Here is a 14425-nt window from a genome sequence, read left to right on the forward strand (position 1 = left end):
TGCCTCCAGGACTTTTACTCAATCAAATTCCAAGCAAATTAATACCTAAGCTTTTCAAGAGTGACCTTGTGATGGTTTCCGGGATGTCATAAGGCCCTACCTGCCCTTTGCAACAAAAGCTTTCTCTTCCTAGTTCAGGGCTTCTGGGAAACTCCAATCCCACCTGTATCCACCTGACTCAGGGCTAGCAAGCTCCCTAGGCATCCTGATGTGCTTTAATATCCAATTGAGGTGCTAAACTTCCATCCATCAAGCTTAGAGTTTCAGAGAACAGATTTGGCCCTGGCTCTAGTGATGTTCAGTCTTAAGAAGTTCCATTTATATGTATGACTTCAGGGTGGGCTTAGGGATCCTCTGAATAAAACATCCTGTCACGTTGTGATAGGATCACACAGTCTGATAGTGGCCACCCACAGGAGCATTACATGGTCATCAGGGGACCAGCAATAAGAATCAGTCCCCTTCGCCCATTGACTGTGTGGCAGGCTGCTTTGGTGCTTATTGATGGCATCTGACATCCTCCCCACTTTCAACTTGACTTCAGTCCCCCTTCCCTGGCCTGGGTTGGTTACTAAGGTCTAACTTCGCACATAACTGGGCAGGAAACAGCAGTCACCGGAATTCCTTCTGGCATCTCCACTATCTTCTCATTCTGGGAGAAGACATGGCTTTCAATCCCCTACGTCTCCTGGAAGTTTTAAGTCTTCGGCATCCAACTTTTCACACACAAACTGATATTATTCTAAGATCCGACTTCAATACAGCTGTTCCTCCATCTTCATTGGTCAGCCCAGGGCCCATGTCTCACCTTCCTTGCCCTGACCAGCAGCTTCCTCCCTACCATGGATCCCATTAAGTGTGTATGATCCTACCTCACTACAATGACCACATTTTCACCCTCAGAGATGTGGAGTCTGTTTCAAATACACAACAAATCATATTGCTTAGAACTCTTCACTGTGGCTTCTTACCTCCAGAAAAATACAGCATACCCCCTGACCTCAGCCTATGGAGCCCTAGACATCAATGCTTGCTCCTTTCTCTGGCTCATTGCTTTGTCGTTGTATAGTCATTGTCCTATTCCTCAGGTGTTTCTTTCACTATCCATCAACCAAGCATCTCTACAACATATTCTGAAGTAAAGCCACAATAGGGTTATTCTCTTCAGCCTTTTAGAGGTGCTATCTTGGCTAAATGCTATAGGGACTACACTCTGAAGCCTAGCTCTTTATTGCATGGGAAGTTAATTTCTTGTCTAGTGGATGACAAGTCATTCTGTTTGGTTGGTTGCTTATGTAGTCTGCCTCGTTGGAAGCAGAGAAACATAAATTACAGCAAGTTATGACAGACTAGTTTGGTAGAAGTTTTAAAAATTGAGGTTAGTTGGTTGAGACCATCGATAAGGTTCAGCCCTTGGGCTTCGTCTAAACATTTGGGGTGAAGAAGGCATCGCTGTGCACTAGAGTCTTTCTGGCTGTCAGCATTTAGCAAAAGATGGAGAAGACAACTGGTAAAGCTGCTGGAAACTCAGGAAAGATCAGTCAGGAAAAGAGGCACATCCCTCAGTTTCTCCCAATGGGATGCCAAACAGGCTGGGGAAAGATAACCTCTTTCTGCTAGTTCTACCTAATGAAGGGCAAACAAGATTGCTTGGTGGTCAGATAGCCAGCTCTGTCACAATAGGCAACTGTCACAATACAACAACCTTCATTTGGGGAAGTCAGGAGCTGCGGCTTCAAAGGCAATCCTGGGGTACCCGTGTACAAATTCAACCCAATGGCTGCAGGCAAGATCAATTGAATCCACAGTTCTGTGATCACCTGCTCTTTAAACTTCATCCACTTAAGAATATCCTCTTTATCATCTGGACTCATTTCTGACGTTCAAAGAATCTTTTAGAGGCAGATGGAAAATAGGAGATCAAAAATAATAAGTGGCCCCAGGAGAAGACTTCTCCCTGTCAGAATTTTTTAAATCCTCTCCAGAACAGTGGGCCTCAATCTTCAGCAAACTCCTTACTCTGATTTACTTTCAACAAGAATCAAAGTCCCCATACCTCCTCAGTAGAGAATCAAAGTCCCATATGATAATCCAGCCCACTGCCCAAAGGAAGGGACATAAGCTCTCATGTACAAAGCCTTTTCAGACACTTTTGCCAGCTTCCTATGCATCCAGTTGTAGAGCCGGATATCCACATGAGTCGGCTGGCTCATAGGAGTGTGAACATGAACCTATGCATCCAGATGTCTCTCTCAAACCTGGCAAGATCATGTCTTCTTCTCCCACAATACAGCTGGGGTGGGGGAAGGCTCATTTAGAGCTCAGGAGATAGCTCAATCAACAGAGTGCCTGTCGTGAAAGCATGAATTTGATCCTTAGCACCCGTGTAAAAAAAGAGACAGTTTCAGCATGTACCTGTAAGCTTTGCAACAAGGGAAGTCTTCCAGCTCTTGCACCATGGTTATCCTGTGGCCCTGGGGAGGTTACCTCTCCACATCACAGTGTCTTCACACTTAACAGGGGAGTAAAACCTGGCAAGTGTCATGGGGTTTCAGCAAGGATGAAAGGAATTAAAACATAAAAAACATTTAGAAAGACTAGGAAAACATTCACTACCAGTAAACTGATTCCAGCTCACAGTCAGAATAGCTGCTGTGGGAAGGGATGAATGGGCAGTGTCCCAGATCTACAGCAGGCACTGCCCAGCTGCACCACCTCAGGAAGTAAGCAGATGAGATGGCAGAAAGCTCACTGAGCCAATGCAAGAACATGTGTATAGCTGCCATTTTAAATGGCTGAAGATCTCTCTCTCTCTCTCTCTCTCTCTCTCTCTCTCTCTCTCTCTGTCTCTCTCTTTTTCTCTCTCTGTCTCTCTGTCTCTCTCTCTGTCTCTCTCTTGGTCTCTCTCTGTCTCTCTCTTTCTCTCTCTGTCTCTCTTTCTCTCTCAGTCTCACTCTCTCTCTGTCTCTCTCTTGGTCTCTCTCTGTCTGTCTCTCTCTGTGTCTCTCTCTGTGTCTCTCTCTCTGTCTCTCTCTGTATCTGTCTCTGTCTCTCTCTGTCTCTCTCTGTCTCTCTCTCTCGGTCTCTCTCTGTCTCTCTCTCTTTCTCTCTCTGTCTCTCTTTCTCTCTCTGTCTCTCTCTCTGTCTCTCTGTCTCTCTTTCTCTCTCTCAGTCTCTCTCTGTCTCTCTGTCTCTCTCTGTGTCTCTCTCTGTATCTGTCTCTGTCTCTCTCTGTCTCTCTCTTTCTCTCTCTCGGTCTCTCTCTGTCTCTCTCTCTCTGTATCTGTCTCTGTCTCTCTCTGTCTCTCTCTTTCTCTCTCTCTCGGTCTCTCTCTGTCTCTGTCTCTCTCTGTCTCTCTCTCTCTCTTACACACACACACACACACACACACACACACACACACACACACACACACACACAAAGTCCAAGGAAAGGAAAGCACAAACCAACCTTATGGACTGTGACTCAGTTTCTCTGCTGAGCTCTGGATGTGGAGAAGGCTGCTTACTTTCCATCTCCTGCCTGTGAACTAATGGCTCTCCATCCTTTTCTCTTTTTATCTACAGCTAGCAGAATGACAGACAAGGATGCCTGGAGAGAGCGGGGAGAAGATGAGAAGGGAAGACAAGAAAAAGAAAGGGGGAAAGGGAAAAGAATAGAGAATGAAAACTAGAGAGAGGGAGGAAGAGGCAGGAGGGAGGAGAAGAGGAAGAAAAAGGAAGAGAGGGAAGATGAAGCAGGAGAAGGAAGAAAAAGAGGAGGATGGGAGGGTGAAGAGGGACTGAAGGAGAGGAAGGAGAGGGGTGCAGGAGATAGAGGTATAGGCAATCTAAATGTGTGTGTGTGTGTGTGTGTTGTACTTATGTGTGCATGTCTACACATATGTGTGTGTGCGTGTGTTAGCTAGGTTGTTCTGCTGTGCCAAACCTTCCAAGTGTCCCTGTTGTCTTAAGGGCAATCCCCACTGTTAGCCTGATCTTCAAAAACGCTCTGGTGCTTAGACCCATGCACCCGTTTCTCTCCTAGGTGAACCCTTGCATATATTGTCAGGCTTTTGCCTCCACAACAGGACTACCATCCTCCTTGATGTAGGAGGCTTGAGCTGAGCCCATCCGTCATCTCCTACAGCCCTTTTCTCAGTCAGCATTCTACTCCAGCCTTGTGCTTCTCTGAAGTCCTTTGCTCACTTACTCACTCACTAAGCATTTTCTGGGCTATGTCTGTTTGGTTTATGCCTTCTCAAATGATGTTCCCAGGAACAACACTCCCTCTTGGATATCTCTCTATCTCTCCACCTTGTTACATATCATTAAGTGTTTTAGCTGAGAACCTTACACATAATTGAGATTCAATAACTTTCTTAAAAGACTTTGGACAAAGTATTAACAACCTGTCAATATTTATAAATTAATTTTGTTTACCCTTGAACATGACTCAGTATCATAACACTCAGGAAAACTAGCAGTTAGTGGTGGATAGTACTATTTGTCAGGAATTAAATCTGGATGGTGAAATGTAGGTACTATAAAAATGAGGGTTGCATTTATTCAATCAAGTGGCTCAAACTGCAGCTTAGAATAAGTTCAGGTAAATAAATGGTTAATCTTCAGGGAAGGCATGGGTTGGCTGTGAAAACAGCTACAGGGAATTAAATCCCACAACTCTCACTTCCACTGTTCTCTTAGATAAAGGGTCAGGCTTTTGTCCATTCAGAAGGGCAGACTCTGGTCTTAGCCACCACTATGAGGGATAGAGAGGGAACCTGGGGTGCATCTTACCTATTGATGCTTACAGCTCTGGTACACCAGTCACTGTGTGCCACCATAGCCAGCTCCAAGATTCTTCCTCAGATTGTGTTTTGTGTTCTTCTCATTAACAGATTGGTTACTGGAATGAAGACGATAAATTTGTCCCCGCAGCCACCGACGCTCAGGCTGGAGGGGACAACTCAAGCGTCCAGAATAGGACCTACATCGTCACTACTATCCTCGTGAGTATACTCCTTCATCAGGTTTACCTGGAGTTCAATCTGGACCCACCCAAGCACAATCCACTTTAGAGTGAAATGCGTGAATGGAAACTATGAAGCTAGTCACAGCCATGTGTGCATGCTTGTCAGCTCAGCACTCAAAAGGCTAAGGAGGAGAGTAGAGCTCCAGGCCAGGCCTCTGCCACATAGTGAGACTATCTCACAAAACAACGACAATAACCACAGCAACAACAACAACCACCCCCCAGAGATTGGGGAAAGGCATGCCTTCTAGATAAGCAGTTATAAGTTTTCACTCCAAATCTCTGAGATTCACCCTGCATCCTTGGATAAGCTACATCTGATTTCCTAAGCCACTTCCTCCATATATGAGACCCAAAGGTGACCCTAGGTTGTTCCAGTTTCTATATGTGCTTCATTTCATAGAAGTCACATTTTGTTGAGAGGTGTCTTTAAAACTATATATGCATACATTACAGAGAACCTGGGTTCAATTCCTAGGACCAATGCAGTGCCTCCCAACTGTCTACACTCCGGTTCCAGGGGATCTAACATTCTCTTCTGACCTCCTCTGGCACAAGGCACACAGGTAGTATACAGACATACATGCAAGCAAAGCACCAATACACATAAAATAATTTTTAGAAATTATAAAAAGAACATAATTTAAAAAGTTGCATTACATTTCTATGATACAGATTTTTATTTTAACAGCATTTATTTTCTTTTCCCCAGAAGTTTATGCCTGACTATGGAAAAGAAATTCAGGGAACTTATTTAGGGTGAAGAGAGACTTCCCAGTGTTTACCAACATTGGAGGCATCCTCCTCTGCCAGGTCAAAGTCCTCCCCACTCATAGGTGCACCCACAGGCCACACCCTCTGTCCTGTTTCCCCACCAGGAAGATCCTTACGTGATGCTTAAAAAGAATGCCAACCAGTTTGAGGGCAATGACCGCTATGAGGGCTACTGTGTGGAGCTGGCTGCAGAGATCGCCAAGCACGTGGGCTACTCCTACCGACTTGAGATTGTCAGCGACGGCAAATATGGAGCCCGGGATCCCGACACAAAGGCTTGGAATGGCATGGTGGGAGAACTGGTCTATGGAGTAAGTGCCTGGGGCAGGAGGAGAGGGTTATCATGAAGGACAGAGGAGGGAACCAGATAGGAAGTCATTTCATAGCTGGATGGCTCTGTGCATAAACTGACTCCCAAATTGACTAGTGTTGCTGCTGAATAGGAAACTATCTATTGTCTTAAGACATGGGGGGTCCAAGTTCCTGGTCCTAATTCATCCTACCTGGCTCAGTGTCTGTCAATCCAGTGGTCCATTGTCCAGCACAGGTGACAGCACAGATATTTCTTGGGACAAATAACAAAGCTCATATTACTCTACTAAGAGTCATCTGTGTCCCACTGAGTCTACTTGCACCTGCATCCAAGCTCACTGTCAACTCACTCCTCTTTCCTGTAATTTCTGCCCTGTAGCCTCCAATCATCCAGCTTCCCCCTCACTCTTTGTTCCCTTGAGCCTCCATTGCCACCTTCCATCTCTAACTTCTTTTCTAGAACACTCTTCCAAAGCTTCTTTGTGTTCTGCTCATAACAGTTGAGAGTCCCCTTCAAACTGCCCTGGCTTTCCATCCTAGAAGCTAGCCTCTGCTTCTTTGTGGCTCACTCTGCCTCAATTTCTGCTCATTTGTGTGGTAGGGGTAGGCCCAAGCCATCTGTCCATCTGTGCACACACTCAAGGAAATCCTCCTGGGCAACTACTGTGAAAGCATCAACAAACTGAAGCAGTCTTAAGCAGGCACAGAATGGCTAGTGTTGTTTGCAGTCTAGGAGATCATGAGAAGCCAAGGGTCCTAGACCCTGCATACTTCCTTGGGTAAAGAGACAACAGTAGAGAACTGTTCAAGAATATAAGATTCAAGAGTCTAAATTACATGGTCCACAGAGGAACTCATGGAGATTTCTAGCTCTTCAGACTATGTGGATCTTGGAAAACACTCACTGAAAGAGAGACAGAGAGATATGCAGCTCAAAGTTTCCAAAGTACAAATGATAGGATGGTAAACACCAATAAATAAGGTGAGGTCAAGAAAATATGGGTTGACTACTTTGGGTGGGATTGGCCAGAGAAAATTTGAATCACAAATGACAAGGCAAGAGTGTGGGTTGATTCAGTCAGCACCAGGAGATGATGATGGCTTTTAGAACAACAAAAGGAAAGAGAGCAGTAGAGGCCATGGCTCAGTTGGTAGAGTCACTGTCAAGCGTGCATGAGGCCCTGAGTTTAATGCACAGCACTACATATCCTGGGCAAAATGGTACCTATTCTGTAATCCCAGCATTTCAGAGGCTCTTCCTTGATGAGTTTGGCCACCTTGGGCTAGAGACTTTGTCTTAGAAAAAAACAAGAAAATAGCAAAAGACAGTTTCCATGATGTTCAAGAAAGGAGTCATGGAGGCCCTTCATGGGTCCTGGATATGCCAGCTGTGTCTCTAAACAGCATGGAGTCATGCTGAGCCTCAGGGTGGTTCTCAGTTGGCAGTCAGGAGGAATTAATCATTTTAGAGAATTGGGAATTTTTCAACCTCATGTCAGGGAAGGAGGAGTCTGATGGCCATACAGGGTATGCCTGACAGTGGAGAAAGGGGCAGCACCAAGAAGGTTTTCTGAAGCAAAGTGGCTCTCCAGGCTAAGTTAGGGAATGTTCCCCACATCTCCCTTCCATCTTCCCTTGATGCCCCTCATTTTGGAAACTCCATCATTGAAACAGAGACCTGGATGGGTAGCGCTGCACGGTCATGCTGCATCTGGAGGCTGGTTTCCATGGGAACTTCCTTCGAGCTCTTAAGGTCATTGCCATGGCGATTGCTGTGAACTTTTCACCTTCTCCAACATTCATCTTCGCCTTCACCTCCTGTAACACAGTTCTTTGTCAAAAAGCCTCTGTCCTGGGCAGAGCAGGATGTGACCATCCCAAGGGCACAACCGTAGTGCTAGCAGTCAGTGTAGTGTCAGTGTACTCTCCAGAGACCTGGAGTCACCTCTATGCTTCATGCTCAGCCTAAGGCCTGATGTCCTATTTACTAGACCTGTCCTTTCTACCAGTGAAAACTGATTCCCAGGGAAGCCATGTTGAGCGCAATGCTATTTACTTTCATTTGAGTTCATTTTGCCCATTTTATGCCCCTTAGAAAGAAGAGATATGCTGCCAGGGAAATATTAACTGCAAACCACCTATGAGGTTTAGAAACAAAAAACAAAAACCCTCACTCACAGGGCTCCCAGCTTCCTGCTTTGTGATAGTGGCTGCTAGAACTGTCTCTTCTCTCCCTGGTGCCTCACGCAATGCTAAATACTATACTCACCTCCATTCACATAGTCAGCTCAGTCCCGTAAGGCAACTAAGATCATTTCTGCACTTTATAGAGGAGGGTACAGAGGCACTAAGGGCTTGCTTAGCTGATTTGCTGAAGAACGTGCAGTCATAACCCAAAGTTCTGTCTTTCGTCTATCACTGGGACATCTGCTTCTAGGGCATCATTCCACTGAAGCCCGGACTATGAAGCTGAGAAAAACTGAGAGAAGAGCCAGAGGTGTTCTCAGGGAGAGAAGCAGAACTAGAACACATGCTGCAGATGAGGCTATGACTCCTCAGTGTGCCTTTGGGCCTTATTCATGGATTTCTTCTTGTCTGTCCATGTCCAGGGCAGAGGGAGAGTAATGCCTTCAGGCAGACTAATGAGCTTCAGTTCCAAGGGTTCTCTGAGCTGCATGGCTCCTATAAGCTGCTTGACTCCTCCAGGGGTCAGCTCCCTAAAAAGGGTGGAGACGATTTGCTGCAGGCCTGTGGTAGGAGTGTTTGCTCCACAGAGCCTAGCTCTAAGTTTGTCTCACCCAGACAATCCCCTATGTCTCTTGTCCCCTTTTGCTATATCCAATCTGTCTGGTGTGTCCCAGCACTGCCCAGGGACAGATAAGCATGCCTGGCACTCTTCCTTGCTTACCAACAGACTAGGTTTGATATTCAAACACTGAATACTTGTGTAGCTTTTAGCAATATTCCTGTAAGGAAAATTAACAACTGGCTTTATTTTCTCACTCTCGGGCCCTTTCTCACACTGTTCCTTACTCCTAGAATACTGCTCCCCATCAAAGCAATATGCAAAGCCCTCCCCTTTTACGTCACATTGACTTGTCACCTTTTCTAGGTCATACTCCCCAAGCTCCCAGTGCAATGGCCCCCTGCACACACTCTACCTCCAGTGTCCTGTCCGTGTCCTGTGTATATGTGTGCATATACATATGTGGTATGGTAATCTCTTCTGCTAGCTTAATAACCCTTGATTGTGGAGGGGTCATAACTTACCTCCAGCTTCCAGCCTAGAGCTTACACATTATTGTCCCATAAATGTTTATCAGGTTCAATTTGCCATCACCATCTTGTTAGCCAGGATAATCTGATTGTAGGTAAAAGAAATCCAATGCAAACTGGCTTAAGCAAACAAAACAACTGCCATGTGTTCTTGGAGATAGAGGAATGTATTGACAGGTTTCCAGGGAGCCCAGCGTAAACCCTGAATTGAGGAAAAACCCAAATGGCAGCCTCTGGGATCAACTTTTGTGCAGCTCAGCTCTGGCTCCAGTTCTCACGACTAATTCTCATTGAGCCATGGGTGTTGGGGCATTCCTGCGTAACTCTCTCAGGACCGGATCTGGAGTAGGATGTGCTGAGTAAGCACCTGTAGGTCGTGTCTTCTTCCCAGTGTAATCAGGCTGGAAAGGCTACATTCAGCCTGAAGGGCTGGGAGCAGGGCTGGAGAGGGTCTCAGAACACAAGAAAGAAGCCTGACCACTGGGTAAGCATAAGCGACAACCTCCTTCTTGCAGAAATAGAAAGGCATCTTTGTCAAGCAGAACTGTCAAACAATGGACTGAGCTCCTCTGACAAATAGTAAGCTGTTGTCCATTTCTCGGAAATACTTCACAGTGTCAGAACAATTAGTCTTACAGGATTCTACACCGTTTCCACATCCTTGAGTTTAAAATAAAAAGAATTTCTTCACAGTGAAGTTAGAAACAGAAGCTGGGAAGAGGCCTCAGTTCATAAAGCACATGTTAACCAAGCATGAGGACCTGAGTTCGGATGCCCACCCATATAAAAGGCCTGGTGCCTGTGATCTCAGCACTGGGGAGGGGAGGCAAGGACATAGAATGGTAGGGGATCAATCTAGCCAATCTGTGAGCTCCAGGTTTAAGACAGAGAGAGACAGAAATAGAAACAGACAGAAGAGACAGAGGAGGCAGAAACACACAGAGAGAGTAACAGAGACAGAGAGACAGAGGAGGCAGAGACACACACAGAGGGGAGGAACAGAAACAAGAAAAAGAGCTCCTGAGTTCAACTGAACTTTATTTGATTTTATCCTTTCAGAGAGCAGACGTGGCTGTGGCTCCCTTGACCATAACCTTGGTCCGGGAGGAAGTCATCGACTTCTCCAAGCCATTCATGAGTTTGGGAATCTCCATTATGATTAAGAAGCCACAGAAGTCCAAGCCAGGTGTCTTCTCCTTTCTTGACCCTTTGGCCTATGAGATCTGGATGTGTATAGTGTTTGCCTACATTGGAGTGAGCGTCGTCCTCTTCCTGGTCAGCCGTTTCAGCCCCTACGAATGGCACAGCGAAGAGTTTGAAGAGGGACGAGACCAGACAACCAGTGACCAGTCAAATGAGTTTGGCATATTCAACAGCCTGTGGTTCTCCCTGGGGGCCTTCATGCAGCAAGGATGTGACATTTCCCCCAGGTCAGTCAACTCTTCTCAACTCCTTTACTTGATGCTATAAGATTCTTGGGATGAAAAAATATTAGAAATTCAAGAGTTAGGAATTAGGGCTTGGGAAATGGCCCAGTTGGTAAAGTACTTGTTGTACAAAAAAGGATCTGAGTTTGATCCCCAGAACCCATGTGAAAACCCTGGTCATGATGGTGTCTGCTTGCAGTCCCAGGACTCAGGACACAGAGATGGAGGATCTCTGGGCTTATTGGCTGGCCAGCCTAGATCAATGAGTCCTCTGTCCCCGTGCCAGACGCTGACTCAGAAATCGAGATTGGTGGTTTCTGAAAAGTGGCACTGAGGTTGACCTCTACAAGCTATATACATGGTACACACACACACACACACACACACACACACACACACACACACACACACACACCATGAGAATTCTTCCCAGATTTCATTGTGTCTGTGTGTCTGTTAAAGTTTTGATCAACTGTTCTTTGCATGTTGTGGGTATTTCTGGATGTTTCTATGGTTGGACCAGCCATCTGCTGCCTGGGTAATATGCTGTCAAGATGATCAGGCATCACTGTGAATGATGTTCTGTAGATATAAAATACAGAGGAAGAATGGCAGATAGTATAATACAACCAATATTTATTGAACATCTACCATTGGCATAGCAGGGAGATAATCTCTAACTGAATGCTCACAGCAACAGAACAGGACTCCCATGATCCTCTTTTCACAAAGCTGCCATGGCCATCCTTCCCTGATGCCAGAACTGTTCCTACATGAGCACTGGATCTGGCACATGGACCCTCTGCGAGGCCTTGACCAACTCGCTTTACCCAGGCAAGCCCTGGCTTCCTCTTGTCAATGGGGAAAGGCTCTTCTTTTGCTGGTTCTGGCTTTTGAAAAGGGGAAACTTTAATTCCTGTACAACTATAAACTTGTTTCTTGTTGTTCATATATAGAGAAGCCCAGTGGCCCCACTGGATTTGTTCATACAATTTATTTTAGGAAAAGTACTTTTGAAGCCAAGAGGAAGTACAGAAAGGAAAGGGGAGAAAACGGCATTTGAAAACTATCAACTGTGGGCGATACTCAGATCCACTGACATCTTACTTTAATGTGTAGCATTCCTTTGGCCACAATCTAGAATATTTATGTCACAACCCTCTCAAGCTGACCTGGTAAGGAAGGCAGTCTGGCTCTGTGTCCTCTTCCCTTGGTCAATGTCTGCGAACTCTCTCTTCTCAATGCTCCCTTGTAGATGACCACATCTCAAAGTCAGGCAAAGAAACATGGCTTGGACTTTGGCCTCCATGTGTCTATTGATGTTCAAGTGCATAAATCCATCCCTTATGGAAGTATTTAGGCCCATAATTCCCCATCTACAATTTGCATTTGATGTGAATGCGAACTGATGTTCCTAATGGTGGGGGAGTAATCCCTTCCTAACCAGCCTCCCCCGGGCCTTACTTTGTCTGCCTTATAATTTGGAAAGCCTCACGGTTGACCGTCTTAATCTTGTTTTTCTTTAAATAAGAAGACAGTTGGAGGGGGCGGGGTGACGTGGGAGAGAAGGTGCGAGACTGGGTACTCAGCCAATACCGCCAAACACAAGGCGAAGATAGAGGGAACCAAGCTGGGGAAGGGCTCACGTAGAGATAAATCCAGCCACTGGGTAAACAGTGGGAAGAGAGAGCTTTGAATGTGTTGGTGTAAGTACAAACATGGCAGCATGCACACAGTGTGAGCTTGTCCTGCAGGTACTTCCTCTAAGAGCAAACACCTGCCTCTTACCAGCAGCCCTGTGGTCTGCCTTCCAGTGTTGTCACATCTTTCCAGGGTCTCACGTGCCTATGTCACAAACTGAGTCCTCTGTCAGACACAGCTTTGTTTGGCAATGGTTGTCGGAAATGAGACGTCAGTCACCTAATGTTCGCCAGCTCCCCACACCCCCTCCCAGTCTGTTTCACCCCTGAGATTTTTGCAGACCCTGAGTGTCTATGATCTACAGACCGCAATATTTACTCTTGTGGCTTCTGAGGGTACCACTGGAGTGTCTTGGAACCAACACCATAGTGAGGAGGAACCTGGAAGCCATCCTCTTGAGCTTAATAAGACAATCCCACTCGGTATCCCTGCTTCTTGTGGGTGACATGGAAACCACTCAATAGCTTCTCCACTGAGTGTCACTGTGAGGTTTACAGTGCTAGGTCTACAGCCTGTAACATGGGACCCAGATGCCATATAAGAAAACTATAAAGTGAGCATGATGTTCATGGATTTTAGACACTGGATTTTGAGTACAATGATGGTTTGTATATGCTTGGCCCAGGGAGTGGCACTGTTAAAGGGTGTGGCCTTGTTGGAGTAGGTGTGTTACTATGACTTTAAGACCCTCATCCTAGCTGCCTGGAAGACAGTATCCCTTTAGCAGCCTTCAGATGAAGATGTAGAACTCTCAGCTCCTCCTGCACCATGCCCGCCTACATGCTGCCATGCCTCCGCCTTGATGATAATGGACTGAACTTCTGAACCTGTAAGGCAGCCCCAACTAAATGTTGTCCTTCATAAGACTTGCCTTGGTCATGGTGTCTGTTCCCAGCAGTAAAACCTAAGGCTGGTACTGTGTGCTGCTGCTGCTCATGCTACTTTGCAAATTCAGTGCCCTCTTGGAGAAGTCCAGAAAAAAAAATACAGGAATACAGGCAGTAGTTTACCCCAGAGACATCGCATCTGGATTCTGAGACTCTTTCCCCACAGGAGCTGGGAGGGAAGATGTGGATGATAGCATCTGATCCCCACAGAAATGTGCTGCCACCAGAAGGTGTTGTGTCTGACTCAATGGGCTTTCCCTTCTCAAGGCTGCTTCAGCCGGTCACAGAGTTTAGCAACCTCACTGCGGGTCAAAGTATGCACTATAATACTTCTCAGAAATATAAATGCGCACATTTCATCTTACCTTGGCCCAGACACAAAGGCAAGGATGCTAAGGCAGTGACTTGGTCAGAGACCAAGCAGACAGTGGTGGGAGATGGGAAGTTGTTTCCCTGTGCCCTGATGTGCCTCTGGCAAACACGGAGCTGGGTGGAACTCGAAGGTTCATAGTCGTTCCTGGTGTCAGACATCCTGACAGATGAGCTATGATCCATCCACTGTTCCTCCTCCACTCCCAGTCCTTCCCTTTCCCCCATTCCATCCACTCCTCCAGTTCTCTTCTGAAAAGGGCGGGCCTCCCATGGATATCAACCAAACATGGCCTATAAACCAAACAGGCACCGCCTCTCATAGTAACACTGGACAAAGCAACCTAGCAGGAGGAAAAGGGTCCCAAAAGCAATCAAAAGAATCAGAGACAGCCCCAACTCCCACTGTTACAAGTTGCACAGAAATGCCAAGCTACACGACCATAGCATACATGCAGAGGTTCTAGGTCAGACCCACATAGGCTCCCGGATTGTCGGTTCAGTCTCTGTGAGCTCCTGTGAGAGTAGGCTACTTGGTTCTGTGGGCTTTCTTGTGGTGTCCTTAACCCTTCTAACTCCTACAGTCCTTCATTCCCTCTTCCATAGGATGTCCCAAGCTCCATCTAGTGTTTGGCTACCATCCACTGCTCTTATTGAAAGAATGT

At 46.2% G+C, this 14425-nt stretch overlaps 1 protein-coding gene across 2 annotated transcripts in view; it reads left to right on the forward strand.

Annotated features, from left to right (window-relative positions):
• The window catches only part of Gria1 (glutamate ionotropic receptor AMPA type subunit 1), a 318504-nt gene that overhangs the window by 217622 nt on the left and 86457 nt on the right, over nucleotides 1-14425 (forward strand). For both annotated transcript variants that reach the window (XM_087573808.1, NM_031608.2), the window contains 3 exon segments: nucleotides 4881-4991; nucleotides 5893-6099; nucleotides 10436-10806. In XM_087573808.1, the coding sequence (XP_087429934.1) occupies nucleotides 4881-4991; nucleotides 5893-6099; nucleotides 10436-10806 (689 nt within the window).

The sequence above is a fragment of the Rattus norvegicus genome, chromosome 10, assembly GCF_021556685.1.
Source record: "Rattus norvegicus strain SHRSP/BbbUtx chromosome 10, alternate assembly SHRSP_T2T, whole genome shotgun sequence".
Classification (NCBI taxonomy): domain Eukaryota; kingdom Metazoa; phylum Chordata; class Mammalia; order Rodentia; family Muridae; genus Rattus; species Rattus norvegicus.